This window comes from Periplaneta americana, chromosome 15 (genome assembly GCF_040183065.1).
Source record: "Periplaneta americana isolate PAMFEO1 chromosome 15, P.americana_PAMFEO1_priV1, whole genome shotgun sequence".
NCBI lineage: Eukaryota > Metazoa > Arthropoda > Insecta > Blattodea > Blattidae > Periplaneta > Periplaneta americana.
In genome coordinates, this window is record NC_091131.1 from 142,462,427 (window position 1) to 142,487,921 (window position 25,495).

General features: G+C 35.5%; 1 protein-coding gene across 19 annotated transcripts in view; it reads left to right on the forward strand.

Moving 5' to 3' along the window:
- The window catches only part of Ufd4 (ubiquitin fusion-degradation 4-like), a 465,356-nt gene that overhangs the window by 427,762 nt on the left and 12,099 nt on the right, over nucleotides 1-25,495 (forward strand). For all 19 annotated transcript variants that reach the window (XM_069848281.1, XM_069848285.1, XM_069848292.1 and 16 more), the window contains 6 exons: nucleotides 1,844-2,091; nucleotides 2,229-2,436; nucleotides 2,814-3,018; nucleotides 7,809-8,206; nucleotides 11,535-11,672; nucleotides 20,882-21,409. In XM_069848281.1, coding sequence (XP_069704382.1) covers nucleotides 1,844-2,091; nucleotides 2,229-2,436; nucleotides 2,814-3,018; nucleotides 7,809-8,206; nucleotides 11,535-11,672; nucleotides 20,882-21,409 — 1,725 coding nt within the window. The remainder of the gene's footprint in view (nucleotides 1-1,843; nucleotides 2,092-2,228; nucleotides 2,437-2,813; nucleotides 3,019-7,808; nucleotides 8,207-11,534; nucleotides 11,673-20,881; nucleotides 21,410-25,495) is intronic.

The following is a 25,495-nucleotide window of genomic DNA, read 5'->3' on the forward strand; positions in this document are numbered from 1 at the left end:
AGCTAGAAGAACTAGCCAAGGCAAATGAACTGTGAACTGAGAACTGACAGTTTTGTGTTGTAAATAGTGCTTTGTGAACATTAGTTAAGATTAGCAGTACATTGTTCTCAATAATCCAAATACATTATCATTGTCGTCTGTGGAGTGCAATAACGAATACTGTGTTGCTGTGTGGAGTGGAAATGCCATTGTTGACGGGAGTGTTTACATTCAGTTATAGAAAGTGATTATTGTTGTTGTGAGAATAAAATTACATTATTGTTTGAATTAAAAAGTTACAGTATGAACAGATGTTATAATCTATGTAAAAAAATACAGTATAAAATCACAAAAATAAATACATTTTTCATATCAGGACTTAAAAGAAATGAAGTAATGGATGTTTAGATTGTCAAAATCAATAAATATTAGTTTATTACTCCGTGTATAAAAGTTTTCTACATTACGTATTTTACATGTAAATTACACGTAAAATACGTACATGTAATTTATTTGCCCAACCCTGATTGTCACTCTGATCATTACATGTGATAACATCTGCCAGATACCTTGTCACCAAGTCCGATGTTTCCCCTGGCTGAGACTGAATATCCAAAAGTTTCACTTATGTCCCTTGGTATGAAGCAAAGAAACGCACAATCATTGGAAATAGTTTTACATTTCCATGGTTAGAGGCATCCGTGGATACAACAACACACTTGGTATCATTTAACTGTTCTTTCAGTTGTTGAAAAAGAGGTGCAAAAATGTTTAATGCTATTGATTCGCATTTTGTATGCCCATAACTGAACTTTGACTCGAAACACTTCTGACTTAGTTTGGATGAACAATCATTAGAACGAAAACTCTGATTTGTTTTATGGAGTGCAAAACCCATACACCTTCCGCAGCTGCTATCTCCAAATCCTTTGTTGTTGGATTAGAGCTTTTAAAAAACCCTATGGTCATCCTATTTGAACTTACAGTAGATTCGTGTAATTTATGTTGACTGCTGTTCAAATGCTTTGTAATATCAAATGAGCCACCATATAACACTCTGAAATCTACAGTGCACATCACTATTCGATCATTTTTCTTAATAAAACTGTACTTGCGTTGTAGGTCGTCGTTAAATGTGCACTGGCATTTCGGCATCTTGAAGTATTTCTCTTAATTACTTGATAAAAAAAACTATAACATGATCATTAATTAATTCCTTCATAAACGAATGGAAATAAACAGGAAACCAGAAGCATCGTCAGTATTTGAGCAGTTTCGATTATTTCTATTTGGTTCTGATTGCCTAGATAGGATTGCCAATGTCAACTGAACGCTACTAAATTTTTTTTTTTTCAGAACGCGGGATATGTAAATTGAATTTTGCGAAAGTGGGACAGTTAAGCTGTTTTGTGGGAAAGCAGGACATTTGCAGAAAAAGAGGAACTGTCCCACCAAAAGTGGGACGTCTGGTCACTTTACCTGAGAGAGTGTTAAATTTGAAACTGAAAGGTAGACAAGCCATAGAAAGACCTCAAATGAGGTGAACTGAACAATTTAAAAATAACAGCTGCTCGTAATTTTCAAAGAGAGGAGATAATAACTAATAAAACATGGACTGATAGGGATATATGGAGGCAGATCTGTTATCGGCTCTATACATGAAGAAGGCGTAATGAAAGAACAATGCTGATGAATTAACATAATAATTTTAGTAACGGGAATGTATGAATTGTAAGTTGCAATTACAGATTAACTTGTTTCGAAACACAACTTGTTTCCCCCTCTCTTCCTCCCCCCCCCTCTCTATCTCTCACACAATGTGGGAATTTAATACACTTTTATACTGTTTTGTTCTTTTCACCAGAATCGTATACCGAGAAGTGAAGGAAGAGGATGGATCTGGTCCTGAAGTGGGTGGGGAGAGCACTCCTGTGATAACGCTTTATTCTCGAGGCTCGAGGGATGCAGGCACCCTTTCGAGCACAACTTCTCCCTCCACTCCAATACCCGGTACTCCCTCTATGTCGTGTACTGTGGAAGATGTGTTACAGCTGTTGAGGCACCTTTTTGTTATCAGTACATTCCGAGATGATGCACAAAACCAAGCAGAAGGTAAAAAATATATAGAGTTTAAATGAGAATTTCATTTCCATGGACATGTTTTAACTATAGTCATAATTACTAATATAGATTAAATTATACTATAGTAATGCATTTCTTGTAACTTTGTGTATTGTATGCTTTGGTAGATCTGGAAAATGAAGGAGAATTGTCACCAGAAGAGTTTACAAGTAAGAAGATCACAAATAAGCTGCTTCAGCAAATCCAGGATCCTCTCGTTTTATCTTCGGGTGCATTACCTAGTTGGTGCGAGGAGCTAAATCACTCTTGTCCATTCCTCTTTCCATTTGAAACTCGACAACTCTACTTTAATTGCACTGCTTTTGGTGCTTCAAGGTACGCACTTTCTGAAGCTGCTTCTGCTACAGTACTATAGTAAAAGAATATTGTGTTCCGTCAGTTGGAGGTGTGCGTGAAGGACATGAACATTTGATAGTTGGTATGACATTTCAAGTTTCTGCAGTTAATACTTTGTGAAGTAAATCATAATTGTTCAAAATGTTTTATTATGGACATAAATTCTAAACTTCGTACTTACCTGTATTTTTTTCAAAAGTTATGTTATCTCTGCCTCATAATACCGTATCTTAACATGGCTATAATATTGAATGAATTTTCAATTAATACTTTTTAACAATTATGAAAGACTGAAATGTTTTTGTACCCATGGAATAGTAAGAGCATTCATCTCATTCTGTACTTCACAACAACAGGTCTATTGTATGGCTGCAAACACAGCGTGATGTGACTCTAGAACGACAACGGGCACCTGGGCTTTCACCTCGAAGAGAGGATCCACATGAGTTCAGAGTAGGTCGCTTGAAGCATGAACGAGTAAAGGTACCTCGTGGGGAACAACTCCTGGACTGGGCTGTGCAAGTAATGAAGATACATGCGGACAGGAAAAGTATTTTAGAGGTATGTATGGAAATAGGAAATAGTTTATGGAAATAATACAGATCCGATTAAAATATGTTGCTTAATTTAAAAACTTGGGGGCAGTGGAGCAAACTGTAACCATTTCAGTATAAATTGTTAATTTGATGACAGTTCCAAAATAAAAACAAAATCAATAGTGATGTATGCAAAGCAAGGAACTATGTCAAGTAAAAATGTTAATAAAATTGATGAACACATAGTAGAACCTTATGGTTATTGGAAGAACACCAAACAAGTAAACATGCGATTTCGAAATGAGGCAGTGGAACAAGTGGACAGCTTCACATACTTCAGGCATACTATAAGTAGTATGAGCTGCTGCCAGGAAGACAAAAGGAGGACAGCAATGGCAAAAGAAGCTTTTAACCCAGATAAGACTGACGTCCTATATATAGGACACTGGACGTTTAATTTTTTTAACATTGTTGTGTAAGATTTTCATAGTTGGCAATCATGATACCATAATCCTTATGTGTTATAAATTGCCTCCAATTTTTGTTCTTATGTTTAGTCTGTCATAGTCATTGTAGTGAACACATTTGTGTGAGTCATGGCTGTGGAGCAGAACGTGTTGTTCTCAAAGTCGGTATATATCACATGCTATAGTTATAATGCCTTTGATATAGATAGGGCATACTCGTATGATGTACTTCGTATATAATAATTCATAATTAGATTTAATTTTTGATTTAGTGTTATGCCATATCATGGTAAAGTTAGGCGTACTACATGTAGTATCGTACTTCAGTCATAAGAGGGGACATTTCGTGAGACTGATAGTACTCATTTTATTATAGGGGGTTTTCACTAAATGAAGCCTTACAATTGATTCAGGACGACCAAGTTGCTGTACTTAAGTGCAATAAAATTTCCGTTACCATTTTATCACCAACAAATACGTTTGGAAACGTAACTGATGGGGATTCTGGTGATGAAAATAACCCTACAATTGACAATATGCCTGGTAGTCAGTTGCGAGCTGAGACGGAAGTAACCCTCAACACACAAGGAGAGGGAATGGATGATTATGATGACGAAAGTCATGATGATTGATGATGATGATTATGATTATGATAAACCTAGTAAAGGCGATGGTGAGATGGCGGTAGAAATACTAGTGACTCAGCAACTGACAGATGAAGAGAAAGAATAATAAATTCCAATTGGGAAGAAGGTGATATACAGCAGGGAAATACTATATTTTTCCCACTAAACTCGGGGCTTCAACAAACTTTTCTCCATCACAATTATTTGATGATATTATTGATATGCTGGTTAAATTTACTAACCAATATGTAGCACAGAAGAATTTCATTGTTGATGTGAAATGATAATATTTATCTCAATACTGCTACTTAGTGGATAAGTAGATCTACCTAGGTGCCGAATGTATTGGGAAAACAGCTTGGATATCCATAACCCACTAGTTGCGAATCCAGTGCCTGGTGATAGATTCAAATTTATAATGGCTAATTTCCATGCATGCAATAATGATGAAATTGATGCAGCTGATAAATTTACTAAGGTATGGCTCTTATTTGATCATCTGAACAAACGCTTTCAAGAATATGCTCCCCATGAGAAAAATCATTCTGTAGATGAAGCAATGGTACCTTATTTCGGGAAACATGGATGCAAACAATTCATCTGAGGAAAGTCCATAAAGTAGTATGGATATAAAATTTGGATAGAGGCTACTAAAAGTTGATACATATTGTGGATAGATCCATACCAAGGAGCTGCAACTAGTGTCTCAGGAGAGAACAAGAATCTGGGTTTGGATGCCAGTGTGATTCTTCAGTATGCAGATATAGTGACAAACTTGGGTGCCATTACCCTGTCACTTATTCTTGATAACCTTTTCACTTCAGTACCACCACTTTTAGAGTTATGTAGAAGGGGCATATAGGGTATGGGAACAATTAGAGAAATGTTACAACAAAGTGTCCTTCGCAGGAATCAAAGAAAATGAACGTGTGTGACATATGAGTATAAAGTAGAAAAGATGAGAACAATGTTGTCGTAAAATAGAACGATAAGAGCATTATAACTTTTGCTTCCAATTCAATTTCGATGAACCCAGTGCACACAGTTTCAAGATATTATAGAAATTTGAAGAAGAAAATATCAGTGAAACAGCCCAATCTCATATATCAGTACAACAAAAATATGGGTGGCCCAAAACATCTACTCGATATTAGGGGCAAGAAATGGTACTTTAGTCTGTTGACCCACTGCATTGACGTAGCAGAACAAAATGCGTGGCAGCTATACAAGATAAACTCTAACGAAAAACTCGATCATGCATTTCGCAAATGTTTTGTCTTATCTGTTCCTGAATCTACTGCTTGACATGTACAGTCAATCGTTAGACCAGTGGTCGTTAACTCAGTGCACTCTGGGGCTAGCGTCTCTTACCCGCAGGTCTCTTACAGCACCAGCGTGCATTTATGGCTGCTGGCGGGTATGCTCTCTACCTTTTCCTGCTGCACGACGGGGTAAATCATGTTGCTCCTCTTACCCTTCACCCATTTCGGCGAGTGCTGACGATCACTGTGGTAGACCATCTAAGACTGAGCAGAAAGATTCAAGGTTTGACGAAAGTAATCATTTTGTGGTATCTCAAGAAAAACAAACTTGATGCAGGCAGTGTCATACAAAGACAACAAGAAGATGTATGAAGTGTGATGCTGGTGTACATGAAATATGTTTTATCACGTATCACACACCATAAACATTCTTGAAAATAACAATAATCTCATTGTGTGTGAGTGATATTATAATTTTGTGTTAATTTGATGTATTATTAAGCTAAACAATTTATATATGTTGGTGCTAAAACGATTTATGTCATATAATGTTTTTGTATGCGGATATGACTGACGTCCTATATATATATATATATATATATAGAACACTGAAAATCTCGGATACTATCAAGATAAAAAATATAAAAACAGCTTTGCTATGTTATATCAATTACAATTAAATAATTCATACAAAAAAAATCGTATTTTTTTTAACAAAAAATAATTCAGCCTTATCTGGGTTAATAGAAAAAGGAATATCTTCTGCGGATCTCTGGAAAAATAACAAAGGAAGAGACTAGTGGAGTGTGAAATTGTATGGGGCAGAAACATGGACATTACACAAAGTGAAGAGAAACTATTAGAAGCATTGAAAATGTGGATATAGAGAGAAAAATGGGTTTGGTTTCCTACTGTTTAGTTATTTATTATCAAAATGTTAAATCTTGTAAAATGGACAGATAGAATAAGAAACGAAGCAGTGCTAGTAAGAGTGAGTGAAGAAAGACTAATGCTGAAACTGATCAGGATTAGAGAAAGGAGTTGGTTGGATCACTGACTAAGAAGAAACTGTCTCTGAAGGATGCATTGGATAAAATGGGAAATGGAAGAAAAGTTCGGGACAGAAGAAGGTATAAAATAGATAACATTAAGATATATGATCATATGCGGGGAGTATAAGGAAAGACAGAAGATTGAAGAATCCTGGGTTTGCAGAGAAAGACCTGCCCTTGGGCAGAACACTATGAATGAGTGAATGAACTGTAGAACCAATGAAATCATTTGGTTACCTTTGTAATCTAATCTTAAACTCCAAAGCTGAAGATATATAAAATGCTCCAGTTAAAGTTCATTAAATTTTATATTCAGAAGTCTCTTCGAAAAAATTATATCTGTACATGTTCAGCTAATACAAGTGAATTCAGCATTTATGTTATACCTGAAGCATGGACTTCAAAAATAAAAGTTGAGAATAGATGAAAAGCACAGTAAAGGAAAGATTCATGAAATGGACAGTTACAAGCAGTGGCAGCTCATGAACTTAGTAAACTAGCATAATACAAAAATAGTTATTATTATTGACTTACTCATCAAAGGCGAAAGTTAAAATTCATTCCTCAGCTTTTCTTGCTGGCAAACTTCTCTATCACTTTGGTATTGAAATCTCCCATATTATTAATAAGTTTTTTTTTCTATTGAAAGCATAACAAGAGCTGTTAACCGTTCTTGGTGCATAGAATTTCTGACAGAAGTCTTAATCCTGTTTAAAGTTGAAAGACAGCTTTCAGATTTGGCTATTGTCATGGGTATTGTCACCAACGCAATATAAATATAAATTCGCTATTTATTCAGTACCTTAAAAAAAAAAAAAATTAATGGCATTTCATGGTAGATATAATTTTATTGTACAGTCCCAGAAACAAAATTTGGGGTACCTGAATTTTCCAAGTTCCAGTTATAACACTGTGCATGCTCAATATGTTATAACTGGAACTTGGAAAATTGAGGTGGCCCAAATTTTGTTTCTTGGTCTGTACATGCTATATTCATTACACAGTGATAAATAGATCTTATAATGCAACTCTACAAAGAAAGGAAGACAAAACTTTGAGAAGAAAAACCGAATTAAAATGTTATGAAATAATAACAGTCCCTTATGACAGCTAAACTTGCACAGTAGAAGAAGGTGATGGTGACGGCAGTAGTTGTGTAGTGGTGGTGGTGATGGGATGTTGACGGTGATCGTTGTCTTGTTTTATACATGTCAAATAACGAAAACAACGAGTTTGATGTTATGTTGTATTTAATTTAGAAATTAGATTGACTTTGCATTCAAACATATAGACCTACTACTTCTCTTTTATTCAGTTTGTATTTCTAATATCCTCCTTTCTTTCCCTTTCTGCTCATCATCAGAGAATTATGATGAAATTTGTGTAACATTGATTCAAAATGTTTTAGGTTGAATTCCAAGGAGAAGAGGGCACAGGACTTGGTCCAACACTAGAGTTCTATGCTTTAGTTGCTGCAGAACTGCAGAGAAGAGACCTTGGTATGTGGCTTTGTGATGATGACGAAGATGACGACGAGCAAACTGAAATGGAGAGTGTAGATATACCTCTTGATCTTGGCGAGGGTATGAAGCCACCTGGTTATTATGTTCGTCGGGCTTCTGGACTGTTTCCTGCACCATTACCACAAGATTCCCCTGCCTGTGATAAAGCTGTGAAATATTTCTGGTTCCTCGGAGTGTTCCTAGCAAAGGTGCTACAAGACAATCGACTGGTAGATCTTCCTCTTTCACAACCATTCCTGAAGCTCATGTGCCATGGTGAAATACAGAATAACATCAATGAAAGGTAATTTTCTTTGTTAACACAGTTCACGAACTGTGATTGTACATAGTGTTGGTTTTATTGAGTATATTTCACTTTCTACTTTAGCTGTGTTTATTTTTCAGTAATGAAAGATTTCCTTCAATAACCACAGCAATTAACATATGAACTAATATTTGTGGTTATCCAGTAAATAAGTATACTAGTTATTTATTATGAAGCATAAGTAATAATATGATTTCCAGAGATCTTACATTGGTACGGGAAAACATGATAATTTGTAATTAGAGAACACTGGGTCTTTCACTTAGCCCTCTATTGGCTCAAGTCTTTCACACAGCTGGTCTCTGCTATTATAGTGAATCACGTGGTGTTAATTTGTAATCAGAATACCTGTTATTTACGAAAAGATGACCATCAGCTTTCTTATTTAAAATATTTTTTTAATGATGCTGTGAAGTTTTTCACTTGAAATATTATGAATTTCCACAAATAAGCACGTGGATTCAAGTCCAAAGACCTCGGGGGCCACAAGCCATGACTCACAATGTAATCATGATTGCAGTCGTAAAATGATATACAGTATGTACAGTGACATTATCTTACGAAAAATGTATGTAATTACTATTCTTTCTAATGCTCCCAAATTCAGTCCTTGGAGAACAACAATTATTTTCGTGCAGCAGTTTGCCAGAAAGTTGAGTGTCGTCACTGTTAAAGTAATGTATTTGCATTTATTGAATAATAATAATAATAATAATAATAATAATAATAATAATAATCTAAAATGTGCTCAGTGAAACGTACAACAGAATCTGTATAGGCCAGTTTCTATCGGGTGCTTTTCCAATTCACTGCTGGCTAAAGCAAGGAGATGCACTATCACCTATACTTTTTAACTTTGCTCTAGAATATGCCATTAGGAAAGTCCAGGATAACAGAGAGGGTTTTGAATTGAATGGGTTACATCAGTTGCTTGTCTATGCAGATGATGTGAATATGTTAGGAGAAAATCCATAAACTATTAGGCAAAATACTGGAATTTTACTTGAAGCAGGTAAAGATATATGTTTGGAAGTAAATCCCGAAAAAACAAAGTATATGATCATATCCCGTGACCAAACATTGTACTAAATGGAAATATAAAAATTGGAAATTTGTTCTTTGACGAGTTGGAAAAATTCTTCAAATATCTTGGAGCAACAGTAACAAATATAAATGACACTCGGGGGGGGGGGGGAATTAAACACAGAATAAATATGGAAAATGCCTGTTATGAATCACTTGAGAAGCTTTTATCATCCAGTCTGCTCTCAAAAAAGCTGAACGTTAAAATTTATAAAACAGTTATATTACTGGTTGTTCTGTATGGTTGTGAGACTTGGACTCTCACTTTGAGAGAGGAACAGAAGTTAAGGCTGTTCAGATTAAGGTGCTTAGGAAAATATTTGGGGCTAATTACAGGAGAATGGAGAAAGTTGCACAGTGCAGAACTGCATGCATTGTATTCTTCACCTGACATAATTAGGAACATTAAATCCCTCAATGCAGGCTCTCAAATTGTGTTCACTATGGTAGCGTCTAACACGTATGCAGCCATTATTGTAGGACAAGTTGAAGTGGGACTCGTCCAAAATCACTACATTTTGCCACTCAGCACGCCGGTGACAGCATTCACATGCCCATTGCAGTCTGAGGCGTTGGTGGTTTCTGAACAATGGAAGCCAATGCAACGACATGCAAATCACTAGTCCAGCCCTCAAAAGATGGTGACGAACCGTTGATGCAGACAGGTCCACACCCATTGCAGTATCCAACTTCGACTTAACACTATGGATGAAGCTGTACGGTCCGTCATGGCCATGCGAACAAGATGGCAGTCATCCTGTGCTGTGGTCACATTTCGTGGCCCAATACCTGCTTGTCTCTGCGTACGACTCTCTTCTATTCACTGGTTCCACACACTCGTCATTGTCATAGCAGCATGCCCTGTATGAGCCAAAATGTCACGGTATGACAAACCTGCTTCCTGGAGACCAACCATTCTGCCCCGTTCGAACTCACTCACATGCTGATATTGCGCCCTACCATGTCGACGAAGCGCACCTGCACTAGCTTTCACATTTCCACTTCGTTTGGAAGCTCTGCACTGACTGAGCAAGGCATAACACTGACCTTGCTGGTGACACAAGAAATGTCACTGTTAGGCCTATGTGTACTCCATCTCTCTGGAAATGTACTCAATTACTGGTTGTACACTGTTCTACACATATCCCGAGTTTGGAATCGTTTGGGCCATTCTTTCTGGGTGTTGCACTTTTCCCTAAAAGTAGTAAATTAAATTATGTTTTATTTAACGACGCAACTGCCGAGGTTATATCAGTGTCGCCGATGTGCCGAAATTATGCCCCGCAGGAGTTCTTTTACATGCCACTAAATCTAGGGACATGAGCCTGTCGCATTTAAGCACACTTAAATGCCATTGACCTGGGCCAGGATCGAACCCGCAACCTCTGGCACAGAAGGACAGGGCTACACCTACTGTGCCACCCAGGGCGACCACAAACAGCAGTCTATGAGATCAAGGTGACTGGTGAATAAGAGTGAAGATTGTGTGCATCTTTGCCTGGCTTCAGTGGTGATCATTTCCATTGTTCTGAAATTATACCTGTGTTATAAATTAATAATTTTAGGATAGCCTCCAGCAATTTAGTGGAAGTATGTTGTAACATATTAGATTTGTTGCTGCAACAGTTTCCATCTGTTTGCAACTATCAGAAACTGCTGCAGAAATAAACCTATTATTGTGGGTATTATCTTTTGCCTGTGAGAGCTGTGTGATACTTCGTAGTAAAATGAGTCTCTCATATCCTTCATTTGAACAGATGAAGATTATAATGGTTAGAGCTTTTCCCTGCCCAATATTTCAGGAGTACTGTCAGTTAAATTCTGTCAAGTAAATCCCCATTTTTTTTAGCTCCAGAAATACACTTCCCCTTTGAATTCTCATAGTAATAGGTCGTTTCATTAGCCATTCCTTGAATAGCCTTGAATCTCTGTCATGCTGCAGAACTAGGAGTATTATGATTTAATGAGATTATAATAACTAGGTAATTTACATTTTTCAGTTTCCCTTCTTATATTCTGATCTTATCATAAGTGAGGAACTTTGGAAAATTAATTGAGATTGCCAGCTATTCATTGTTTTCTGTAATTCTCGTTTCCATTTTAGGAGTTATCTAGTGAACAAATTATTCTTATGTGTGTTGAGTTTCTGATTGTAGATGATTTGTTTGAAAATTTTTAAAGTATTCATTTTTTAAATAAAACACAGCAATATTTTCTATTTCAGAATTGGTTTGCTGCCTGGCTCACGCCGAACAACAGCAGCAGAAGAAGATGTAATGATGTCATCTTACATCTCTGAGGAAAGTGAAAAAGAGTTGGAATTGGATCCACCAAAGCTTAATCCAGAGGACTCTAAGCCATGGTAAGTGATTTCAATTTCTAGGATATTTCTTGTTGATGCAGAATTTCGTGGTGTTTGTAAAAAATTAACTGAAGGACTAAAGTAATGCCTATGAATTATCTAGACTGATGCATTACAGGGTCAGAACAGATGATTAACACTTTTAAGATGATTTTATTATGAATTTGTCAATATTTAGTCTATAAATATAAAAATTGGATTGGATAATATATATTTAGGCATTCCAGCCCAGAAAACATTTGCAGAATTCAAAAGCAACACTGATGTATAGCAACAGGATATAAATTTATTTCTCAAAAGTTGCTTTAATTTCTTTGTAGAGCTTGTATCACAGATCAAAATACGATTTGACTGCTCAGATCCAATTTTTGAAATAATTTCCATAGTCGAACCTAACATAGCCCAAATCTTCGCTGTTAAATCCTTGCTTCCTGTAGTAACTAGGTTCCCTGTTTTAAAGAATGTAATCAGATGTCAGCAACCGGATTCCGAATGGAAAAATCATGCTATGCTGGAACATGAAAAATTAGGATTAGATGCATCTAAACATGCTGATGAATATTGGAAGAAAGTTTTTGACATGAAATCTATAGCCAACATTCCTATTTTTCCAAATTTAGAAAAGGTTGTCTTCCTTCTCTTCTGTCTTCCCTTTTCCAATGCCTCTGGTTGAACGAGTTTTTAGTACATTCAAAAACTTAAAAACCGCTCATAGGAACAGACTGAAAACAGAAACAATAGTAGCATTGATGGCTGCGAAGGAGGGAATAGAAGCCAATGGAGGATATGTTTCTTTCGAACTGACGAGAGATATGATGAGGAGCAGTGTATGGCTTTGCTCAATACCAGGAAACTCAGATTAGGTAATCAAAAAAAGTTTAATATAATTTGTGTTGATTTTTCTTATATGTATGCTTCGTTGTAATTATTTTTGAAACAGAGGGTATTTTGGAGCAAAATCGGATAATTTAACGATCTTGGGGGATAATTTCTTTAACAAGCATTGGCAACACCAAGTCCCACAGACAAAAATTCTAGCAACTTAGATTTAGGGATCTGGGTAGCCAGTTTTGCAGGCCACTATGACCTACCCATCTCCCACTGAAACATTCATTCAAATAAGTTCGAACTGCAAGAAAAAATTAGCACCTTCATGTTGAAAGTACATACCACATCGTGTTTCCTCCGAAAGTAGTAGTAATTCGTTCCACAGAACTTGTAGGTAATTCTTTCCCCTAAAATAAGTGGGGTGATTATCTTATTATGCATAATATTGACACTAAAACAATGTCGGAAATTGCTCTTCGTAGTTGGGCTCCATCAGTAATCAGTAATCGCACCTCCTCATACTCATACTCCTTCACAATAGCCCTGCCAAGACTCTGGAATTTGCTACCTACTAGCATCAGGGACTGTCGAAATAAAATTGAATTCAAACGCAAAGTTACTAGGCACTTGGTCAGTAATTGATTTCTTGTAAATAATTTCTTTAATCTATCACAAAATATTTCAATATCCAGTAATTTAATCGCTATACAATTTTGTTATTCTAGGTTTAATTTGTAATTCAGTAAATATAAAATATTCTTTGTTTTTCTATGACTATTACACTCTTACTACGTCATACTACTTTTGACCAATAAAACCTTACTACGTCATACTACTTTTGACCAATAAAACGGTACGAAAGGATGTATTTCAACCAATCATGGCTGCTTATCGCACAATTTTATCGCGTCCCTAGCATTTGTTTAATTTTATTGCGTTCCTAGCATTTGTTTAATTTTATCGCGTCCCTAGCATTTGTTTCTTTGTTTGCCAACATTTGAAACTCCACTGGTCTGGACGTCAAATATATATATATATATATATAAAATTACAAACCACTCCAGTCGATGCACAGCAGTTTCAAATATGACTCGCATTGGCATTCAAGAACAAGAATTAATAAAAATCACTGATCATACCTATGCATCTTCTGAAATATCCTATTTACAAATAAATGAAGAGCACCATTCGGAAATCCTGAATAAGTTGAATACACTATGTAGGCCTAAATCAATGAGTTCCACTTCTATTACATACACGTCCAATATAACATCAATTGAACCACCAACCACATTCAAATTTTAAAATTGTACATTCAATAATTATTCCTTTTAAAATTATTCATTCGGAAATCCTGAATAAGTTGAATACACCATGTAGGCCTAAATCAACGAGTTCCACTTCTATTATGCACACGTCCAATATAACATCAATTGAACCACCAACCACATTCAAATTTGAAAGTTGCACATTCAATAATTATTCCTTTTAAAATTATTCATGTTTATTTTTTATGTCATCGTCGTTAATTAAAACTTTTCTAACACTTGTGTATATTATTTAGGTTATGTTATAGCTTCTGCTATATTATATTATGGATAGTCACGTATCAGAGATTGTTTAATATTAAGATTTATTGAAAATCATCTGTCAAGTGACATTGATTACTGGGATTCGGATAATTGAAGTGGAATGCAACTGTTTTAATAAAAATGAAACTGAATCAACAAAGCCTTCTTGACTAGTAACACTGCCATCGTGTATAGATCGATAACTTCTCGACGAGAAGGCATTGCTAGTAATCATAACTCACTACAGCCATCTAGCATGCATCTAGCATAATATTTGTAATGTTGAGATGGTACAATAATACATTTGAAGACAGTTGTATTTTCGTAAGTCAATTAATATTTTATTGTATTGGAGTACTTTGTTACTTCTAATCTTTATATACTTTCTTCTAATCATGTAATAGTCAATTAAATCCCACTCGAGTTTTGATTTTCTCTAGATAAATCAAAACGTCTAGTGAGATTACTGTTGATAAATTATCTAGCTTTAATTAGTCAGATAATCTTTTCGTACTTTGATTTTTATTGTAATTGTAATTGTAAATTTAATACTAATTGTAATTTTATTGTTCATATTATAGTTGGTATCACCTGGTAGAGGGGCAGAGAAGGCCTGACGGCCTTATCTCTACCAGGTTAAATAAATAAATACTACTAATACTACTAAGATGCAACAATATACTGAACACGTTGCATGTGGGATGGATACAATCCTTCTTTGTGTAATGTTCTCTGTGGCTTAGTGATAATGCACTGGTCTTCAATCTGGGCAGCTTGGGTTTTATGATGGAATTTGTGGTGTACAAAGCAGACATTACAGAGAATTTTTCTCGGGGTATGTTCATTTTCCTCTTTTGTTCCACCAACATTACTCACCTCCCCTTCATTTCATCTATCATCTGTAGTAGTTGAAGAAAGGCTACAGGATAGTATGGGTTTCTGATGCTAATATAGGAAGGGCTTGGGATTAAGGCCCTGGGGTTTAACAGTACTTGTCTGAAGATGGGACCTGGCTTGGTCAGAACTAAGGTAGGATGGGCCACCTGTCAGCATCGGAATCACGAATGTAAGCCTAAGAACCTGGATCTAGTCCAAGTTAACATTCTCCACACTAGTGACTGGGAAACACCAGACATCTAGATGTCTATATTGAATGATGAGAACAATGTTTTATTTTATTAATATTTTGTGTAATAGCCGTCTATATGCTTATCAAGTACAATATAGTTATTAAATACTGTAGTACATTTAAAAGATTAATGTTTTCGACAATATTTGCCATCTTCAGATCTATAACAATAACACACAATTGTCAACAACATAGTTGATTAGGAATCAATAAACAATATATAAATTGTACAAGAATAAAATATAGTTAAAATTTAAAATGTTCATTAGGTTAAAATTAACATATGAGTGACTATCAGCTTGAAACATTGTGGAAGATTTTTTGTCACATTGCAAGAGTCAGCTGTGACTGAGTTTTACTATAAAATAAGTATTGTGAAAAGCTAATTCGTATATAAATTTTCTTTCTGTTTAAAACTTTATGTTTATAGTGTAAGACTTACGTAATGATTTGAAGTAGTTGCTGTGTACGTTGTGCAAGCTCGGCTGTAACTGGCTTCTCGCATCATGTTCACATTACACGTATGTATGACATAGGTACTGAGGTGGGGGTTGTACATATAGGTTCAGGTGGGGTTGTCTTACGGTAATTAATTTGATTAAGTTGCATAATGGATTCGATGGATTACTAATTTGTTCATTTATAATTGGGGTACTCTGGTTGAATGTTTTTGCGATAAAATATTCCTCAGCAGTGGCAGTTATGTTATTATTGTTTATGACTTTTACTATTTGTAATGTGTTCTTAATATTTGTGAGTTCATGACCTTTTTCTATGAGGTGCTTTGCAAATTTTGATTTATTACAGTTATATGAGTCATTCCACGTCAAACCAGACAAATTTGAAGGAAATTTAACCTTGATGTTTTTTATTTTCATAAAGCTTGATTCTTTCGAAAAATATTTAAATTCAAAACTTACATAATAGCGTGTACACTGTTATATATAAACAGTAATACCTCCATTACTAATTAACGCAACTTATTCAAATTGGCTCATATTAAAGCTTATAAGATGTACTTTTAGCATATCTAACCTTCGATTACATAAAGATTTGTGTTGTATTTTTTCTCGAAAATATATTTTTAATTTATTTTTTTTTTCTTTTTCTTTAGTTCGCAAACTCTTTTCAAAATATAGAAAATTTCACTGCATTACTTAGTTTCTCAACTATATGCGTACAAAATTTCAGAATGGATATACCTAAATGAATTTTCAATAATTAACTTATCCAGCCAGGCGCATGCTGTTGAGTAGGAGCGTCGCTGCAAGACCACGTCGCTATGTATGGATACATGTGTACACACAATGTCAGTATGTTATACACCATACAGTCAACTTACGAAATATGTAAACACTTTTGAAGCACAATTATTAACATAAAATTCCACAAAACTCCACAAAACTAATTTAAAACACACAAAAAGCAAGTGAACCAGATTGGACAACTGAAGCGTACTTTTAAGAAACTGTAAGTCACATTCATTTTTATACTCATCATTTGTCAAAAATAGAAAATCAGTTCCACTAATATTGTTTTCAGCCCACTCAAACAATTTTCTTGGTGTCGTAATGGGGTCCTGGTGTGGCTGAATGCTTGCTGTTGTTTCTAGTATTTTAGTGGTGCCGACAATCCCGTCACAAGGACCCTTCCCGTGGGAAGTTCCAAAAAAATGCCATTCAGCACTTAACGCCAAAACCTTCTTCGTGAAAACACAGATTTACAAAATTTTTTCGGTTTTTGTATTGGGCACTAGCCCCATCAGAAAAATAAATAACTCTTTTCACATTTCCTATTTCATTCTTCAGAAACCATATTAATTGTCTTTCGAAAAGGGGACAGCATTTGAATTATTGTGTTTAAAACACTCTGAAATTGGTACAAAGTTTTTATGTTTTAATTCACTTCTGTCTTTAAAATAAATTACAAGGGGATGGAGTGTGACGTGAAATTTTTTCCAAAGAACACCCCCTGTACTGAGTCTTGAATCACGCAGACAATTTTCAGGAAAGTCACAAATTACAAGGCATTCACCATCCTGGGCAGCTTCTTTCTTTTCCGTCACAAACGCAGCTTGCTGGGGAGCATTAAATGCGTGAGGGACTAGAGCTTCTGCCTTGGTCGAAAGTTTATCTCAAAATTCTTCTACTGAAGACTGCACAATTTCTAAATTAGTTCAGTCAATAGTTAACCATTGTTTGTAACTGACTACATCTATCATTTCTGTTTCAAATGCTTCCTGTAAATATTGAATTAAGTCTGCTGTTGATGGACAATTTTTACACTTTCTGAAATAACAATCAGGGGATGCAGGGTTACATACAATCTGTGAAATTAGATCCTTGTAATTTCTCAGTGGCCGTTCTAGATTGGCTGTCCATTTCGCAATGTTTTCACCATCAATTAACAACTTTACATTCTCATGATGAGCACACACACAGACTGAATATCACTGGCTCCAGGAAGCACATACTGTTTTGGTCTTAGTTCCGCAAATTTTGAAAAACTAATTTGTATATCTGGATATTTAACTTTAAAAGCCCGAAATGTTTCATTTAAATTTGATAACAACAATCTCTTCTGTTTTGTACTTTGTGGCAGTCTTCTTTTACAGAAATGAAACTTTTCTTTCCCGCCATGATGTGGCTTATATCATCATTCGTGTAAGGATCAAGTACTTTTTTCACTATGGATGTGTCTAAAGTTTTTCCACTTCTAGATTCTGGAGTTGAGAGAATTCCCCTCTCTGTAGCTAAATTTTTTGCAACACTGATCATGTGATTAGATGCATCAAAGTGTTCCCTAATTTTACTGTATGGCCAGTCCTCAAATACATTTAAAATCTGAATTTTAAGTTTTCTGTCAAAAGTGTTCCTAAAACACACTGCGAGTTTATTAATTATGTTACTGCTACTCTTCTTATCTTCTCATGTTGTTTCTACTTCCTTTTTTTCAATGTGAAAAATCTTTTCCTTAAGCGTTTGTTTTATTTTCCGATATTTCTGTTGGGGATACTTCTTCTGTAATAATTTCTTCTTCTTAATTGGTGTTTTCCCCATTGAGACCAAACTTTCATTCAACTAATCAATGTTTGTCACTGATACCTCTGAATTACTTGACGCATTAGATTTATCAGTTTCTGAATTGCCTGTTGTTTCTTCTTCAATGTTCTGGACACTAGAACTGGCTAAGATATCAACACTGCTGGTTTGAACAGCACTTGATTCACCAACATTTGACATTAACGAAATTTTCTTATGACAATTTTCACAAATCCTAAGATTGTATGACAACTTAATGTGTTACATGTTCAATTTTTTAAGCAAGTTGGAAGTCACACACCTATATTTCCCTTTCTTAAACCTACGACTATGGTTGCTTATTTTGAAAGGACTAAAACATTGATCATGTCTACATTGTGTTATATTACTCACTGTGATTAGCCTACACACCAATTGCACCAATTGAAAACAATAACAGAAACTACGCTACACATACTCACGGTAATACAATAGTACTGTGTTATTAATGCTTGAATGTTTGAAAATCTCGGAACAAACTGATGAGAATTCATTCTGCCTTGGACCTAGTTTAAGTATTGGTAGTGGGTTGTTTTACGATGCTGTATCAACATCTCAGGTTATTTAGCGTTTGAATGAAGTGAAAGTGATAATGCCAGTGAAATGAGTCTGGGGTCCAGCATCTAAAGTTAAGGCTGGTTCACAATAAACCGGAAACGAGAATCAGAACGAAAAGCTTGCTGGAGCCCAGGATCGGGAACGGAGAGTTGACCAAGTTTCAACTTTGGCGTCCACGTTTCCGATCACAGCCCTCTAGATTCATTCTATTGCCATCTAAAAGCTATTTTGTCGTCGTATATTTTGTAGCAAGAAGACCGTGACATAACCTATGCATTATTTTGTTCTGTGCTGTGCATCATGGAGCAAGTTTTATTTTATGAGATTCTAATATTGAGTGCTGAGGAAAATCCTCACGTTTACGATAAGCGACGCGCCTTGTATAAAGATGAGAAAATGAAGGAGAATACGTGGCATTCAATAGCTGCATCTTTGAATACCTATCGGAAGCAAATCATATTTTATTACTGTATTGGTTGTATTACACACTACATATTCACGCTTCAATTCAATAACTACTGTTGTGTTCATGTTTGTTCTATTATAAATGTTTCTTCTCTAATTATTTTACGTTATGGTAGACTTAAAATAGGTTGTGATAATAAAGATGCATGGGCATATTTATAGTACCGTACCTAATGAAATGTTTCAGTTGAAATTTCGAAGTTGGTTAACCTGTGTTTATATTGGCTGCCTTGTACTCATGAGAGAACACCATTGGTCAATTATACACAAATAACATCAGAATGCGTAATATCGACTTTACATATCGTTATTGACATACATATCGATATGCATAGTCGTCTGTGTTCTCGGTTTATTGTGAATCAAAAATTTTCATATTCACGTGCTCTGCTTCTCGTTTTCATTCTGGTTCTCGTTCCCGGTTTATTGTGAACCAGCCTTTACCCAGCATTTGCTCATATTGGGCTGAGGGAAAACCCCGGAAAAAACCTCAACCAGGTAACTTGCCCCAACCAGGATTCGAACCTGGGCCACCTGGTTTCGCGGCCAGACGTGCTAGCCATTACTCCACAGATGTGGACTAAGTATTGTATATCCCAGCCAAGTTTCTTTGGGTACTGATAAAAGACCAAGGGAGCAATTGACAGTTTATCGCAGGCCAGGCTTCAGCCAGCAGTTTAACAGTGCGCTGCTGCAAGGGATTAAGATTAGTGCAACAGAGCTCTGAGCACATATTTAGTATTTTTTTACTTTGTCATTTATTGCTTTCCCACTATGAAATTTGGCATACTTACGGATAATTAAATGGGGAACACACTGATAATTTTAAAATGGTATTCTAAGTTTGCTAACATTATGAACTATACGATTTATATAATAATTATGGCATAAAATATTATGAATACAGAAAAATAGAAAGTGAATATACACAGGCTAAAAGCCTGATATTTAACCTTCCAAATGAGACTAATCTCGATTTCATATGTTACACGTAATAGGAGAAACGAATATTTATATGTGTCAATGTATGCAATTTTTCAATAACTTTGATGCTGTATAAATCTCAAAATAATTATGGGTCTCTTATTTTTACCCTTGGAAAGCATACAAAAAGTTTCAAACAATTCTAAAAATATGAGATGAAAAATGTGTCCGGTTTGACGTGAAATTACTCATATTTGAAATCTTCAATGTGTTCTTTGTATCTGATTTTAAAATTTCTGCGGATTTGATCAATATATTTATATATTGTTTATTGATTTCTAACCAACTATGAATTACGTGGTTCACATTTATGTGTTATTGTTGTAGATCTGAAGATGACAAATATTGCCGAAAACGTTAATCTTTTAAATATACTATAGTATTTAATAACTGTAATATACTTAATAAGCATATATTATTACACAAAATATTAATAAATTATTACCTGCTTATCGGACAGTTACCAACATGTTCACAATGTTTTATTCTTCATCCGTATTTTATTGAGCTCCACATTCCATTTCATTATGAGAATTTTATTCATTAATTAATCTTTTTAATATTTCAGATTTACATGTATATTCTCGTTTTTAGGTTTAGTGGAATCCTCAGTAGTGAAGATCTAGCAGAAGTGGATCCAGTTCGAGGGCGTTTCCTTCACCAGCTGCAAGAACTAGTAGCACGGAAGGCTCGCATTGCTCAAGACAATACATTATCTTGCGAGGCACGTGCACACCAGATCCAAAATTTGGCGCTAGTCCCATCATCTGGTCCAGTTGTGAGACTGGAGGACCTGGCTATTACATTCACATACCTGCCATCTTCACGAGTGTTTGGATACACTGCAGCCGATCTCACTTCAGGAGGAACAGACATAGAAGTGACGTTAGACAATGTGGAGGAATATGCTGACCTTACCACAACATTCTGCATCGAAAAGGGAATTGCACGTCAGCTTGAAGCTTTCCATTCAGGTTTTTGTCGAGTGTTTCCCATGGACAAACTGAGAGCATTCAGTCCTGAAGAAGTTCGTGTGATGTTATGTGGCGATCAAAATCCGCATTGGTCACGTGATGATCTTCTCAACTACACAGAACCCAAACTAGGCTATACCAGGGATAGGTAAGTTTAGCACAAACATAGTATTGAGTGTACTTCGACAATTTTAAGAATATTATCTTCAACTACATAGGAAGAGTGATTAGAAGTCTAATTAATACGTCACTGTATCTAAATTGAAAGTCCACAGAGAGATGCATATACTTAAAGTAATGTTTCGTGGTTTAACTTTACAGCTTTAAAATGTTCCACCTGCAGACATTCATCAATGATTAGAAATGTTTCTGTTTTTTATTATTATGTAGACAGATATATTATAAGTTGTTGGAGGGTGGGAATGTTGCACCTGCAGACATTCATCAATGATTAGAAATGTTTCTGTTTTTTATTATTATGTAGACAGATATAGGCCTATTATAAGTTGTTGGAGGGTGGGGAGGGGAGAACTTGCCAAAATACATGGTAGTTTTGAAGAACACATCTCATGTTAAAATGTTCCACCTGCAGACATTCATCAATGATTAGAAATGTTTCTGGTTTTTATTATTATGTAGACAGATATATTATAAGTTGTTGGGGGGGGACTTGCCAAAATAGTTTTGAAGAACACATCTCATTCACCTGCATGTTGATTGGATCTTTAATCAAAGAAGAGTACTAGTTAATAAATTCGAATTATCAAATAAAGGGAATGGCATATCATACTATTTAGGTTTAAAAAATAAAGGCGTGTTTTAGGGTGCTGCAGATGTTGACCTCAGAGATTTAAATGTCTTCTGTTTCTTCTTCCTCTTCCTTTCACATTAAGCCTGCAGCTTGTTGCATCCATTCATCAGTGCTGTGTAAGCATATTTTTCCATCTCAGTTTTGAGCGTCCATCAAAGAAGAGAGGCTAATAACCTACTTCTAAGATGTAAAAACTACACTGCCGAGCAAAAAAAAAAAAAAAAAACACAACACTTGAATAAATTTGAAATATCAAAACATAATACAAATTATAACATTACTGTGTGCTTCTATGGACCTGTTTATGGTAGGCAAGTGTTAATTCATGTTTTGGGAAGGTAAATATACCCATTGGGTGATTTGTGACATCCTCTTTGCCACTCTTGTCCCTCACCCTATATTTATTGTTGTGCCCTTAAAATTTACAACCGTAAACACAAGCAGCTAAAACAGAGTTACAACACTATTGTTTTCTTTTTTTGTGTATAATGGAATTTTGTGATATTGAACTCAGTTTAAATAACATGTAATAGAGTTAAGATGCCGTTAAGCCCCGAGAACGTCTCTAGAGCAGTTATATTGGAAAAAGATGACCGCAGCTTACGTTATGTGGCTTAAGTGTTGCATACATGGCCCCATAGCTCTTGAAGAGTATCTGGAGCATGGTGACGGACATTCCTTCCTAAAATGTCCCACAGATGATCAATTGAGTTAAGATCCAGACTGCGTGATGGCCATTGCATGAGTTGGGTCCCTACTTCATTGAGGTACTGGAGGACATCGCGCCACACGAGGACGTGTATTGTCCTGCATGAGCACGAAATTGTCAGCAATAAATGATGCAAAAAGAAGAACATGTTGCCCAAGAATTTCTTCAATGTAGCGATGGGCAGTAAGGGACCCACCCTCCACAAAATAAGTCAAACTTATGTCTATCCACACCATCACTGAACCGCCCTGAAATGCTATCCTTAATGAAAAATTGCATGAAGAATACCTTTTTCCAGTCCTCCTCCACACTGTTTCTCTTCCATTTTGGGATCTGAGGCAGAATTGGGACTTATATAAGGACAAAACTGTTCCCCACTGTTCGTCAGCCCATTCCTGATGTTCCCTTGCAAACTGTAAGCGAGCTTGACAATTTTGTCTTGTAAGTTCTGGGCCAGGAGCAGATCTTCTGGAGATCAAGGCCAGCATCATGTAACCTCCTCCTCACAGTCCACTCACTGATATTCACACTTTGCACTTGGTTTAATCAATTTCTGACTTCGCAGTGGTGTGGCGGTTACGCAGCAATTGAAGGCGCAAGAACTAGTCATCTATAGCAAGAAGTTGACCTTTTCCTACTATTCCTGGTCTTCGAGAATATGAACCAAGTTCCCTGTACCTTTGCACTGTACATGAAACCGTCTACGAAGTTGTATGTAACACCTGAGCCACATAATGCAAACTGCGGTCATCCTCTATCAATGCGACTGCTCTAGCGGCATTCATAGGGTTTAACAAGAAAAGTTAACAAAATGCCGATGTACTCCATATCAAATTGACGATATTTTTTGTCATAAAATGTGGTACCGGTACATGAAATTGTATAAACATTATATCTCACAAAAAAAAGTTTGTTTTAGAATGATTAATTATTATTTGCATAATTATGTAGCCAGTCAAAAACTTCTTCTCAGACAAAAAAATTAAGACTTAAAGATATTTGTATGAAATTTCTGTCATGATTAATGTCCCTATTGTTTATGAAACAAGAGCAAAAAACAGACTTAATCTTTGTGTAAACAGATTAATGAATTATGCCTCCAATTTACAACTTCGTAAAAAAAAATATGATCCTAAAGTTACTTACAGTAAAACCTGCCCTAAACGGAATCAGAAAGGACTGGGAAAGTATTCTACTAAAGTCAGTTTTTCACTTAGTGGCGGTGTATTATAAAAATTAAACCAGGAACATGCATAGTTGACAGTGTATTATATAAATTAAACCAGGAACATGCATAGTGGACGATGTATTATAAAAATTAAACCAGGGACATGCATAGTGGCGGTGTATTATAAAAATTAAACCAGGGACATGCATAGTGGCGGTGTATTATAAAAATTAAACCAGGGACATGCATAGTGGTGGTGTATTATAAAAATTAAACCAGGGACATGCATAGTGGCGGTGTATTATAAAAATTAAACCAGGAACATGCATAGTTGCGGTGTATTATAAAAATTAAACCAGGGACTTGCATAGTGGCAGTGTATTATAAAAATTAAACCAGGGACTTGCATAGTGGATGATGTATTATAAAAATTAAACCAGGGACATGCATAATAATGGTGGTGTATTATAAATATTAAACCAGGGATATGCATAGAGTGGTGTATTATAAAAATTAAACCAGGAACATGCATAGTGGCAGTGTATTATAAAAATTAAACCAGGAACATGCATAGTGGCGGTGTATTATAAAAATTAAACCAGGGACATGCATAGTGGCAGTGCATTATAAAAATTAAACCAGGGACATGCATAGTGACAGTGCATTATAAAAATTAAACCGGGGTCATGCATAGTGGCAGTGTATTATAAAAATTAAACCAGGGACATGCATAGTAGCGGTGTATTATAAAAATTAAACCAGGGACATGCATAGTAGCGGTGTCTTATAAAAATTAAACCGGGGACATGCATAGTGGTGGTATATTATAAAAATTAAACCGGGGACATGCATAGTAGCAGTGTATTATAAAAATTAAACCAGGGACATGCATAGTGGCGGTGCATTATAAAAATTGAACCAGGGACATGCATAGTGGCAGTGTATTATAAAAATTAAACCAGGGACATGCATAGTAGCAGTGTCTTATAAAAATTAAACCAGGGACATGCATAGTGGTGGTATATTATAAAAATTAAACCTGGGACATGCATAGTGGCAGTGTATTATAAAAATTAAACCAGGGACATGCATAGTGACGGTATATTATAAAAATTAAACCAGGGACATGCATGTAATCCAGATGACATAAAATATCTTACTCATTTAGTTTTAGTCACACTGTAGTTGAACACACGCAGACATTACACCGAACAGAAAAAATTACTCACTTTTTCTTTATTTTTCCAGTGGTCAAGCAGGGTTTTCTGCACATTATACATTTTTTCCACAAACACTTTAGCCTGTGAAATCACACTAAGCATATCTTTCTAGCATATTTGTGTGCCATAGGATCCAACATACAGTGATTTTTCGCTCTAACATAGACACACCACTCCCACACTATTTCATTAATGTTTTCATTTGCAGTTTTCTTAAATTTCCAAGATTTTTATAGGCAAATTCTAGCATTTGTTTGTACTAAGGAAGGTTTCATAATGTTGTTAATTATTCCCATTGCTTTGGTGTATTAAGTTTATTTGTAAAT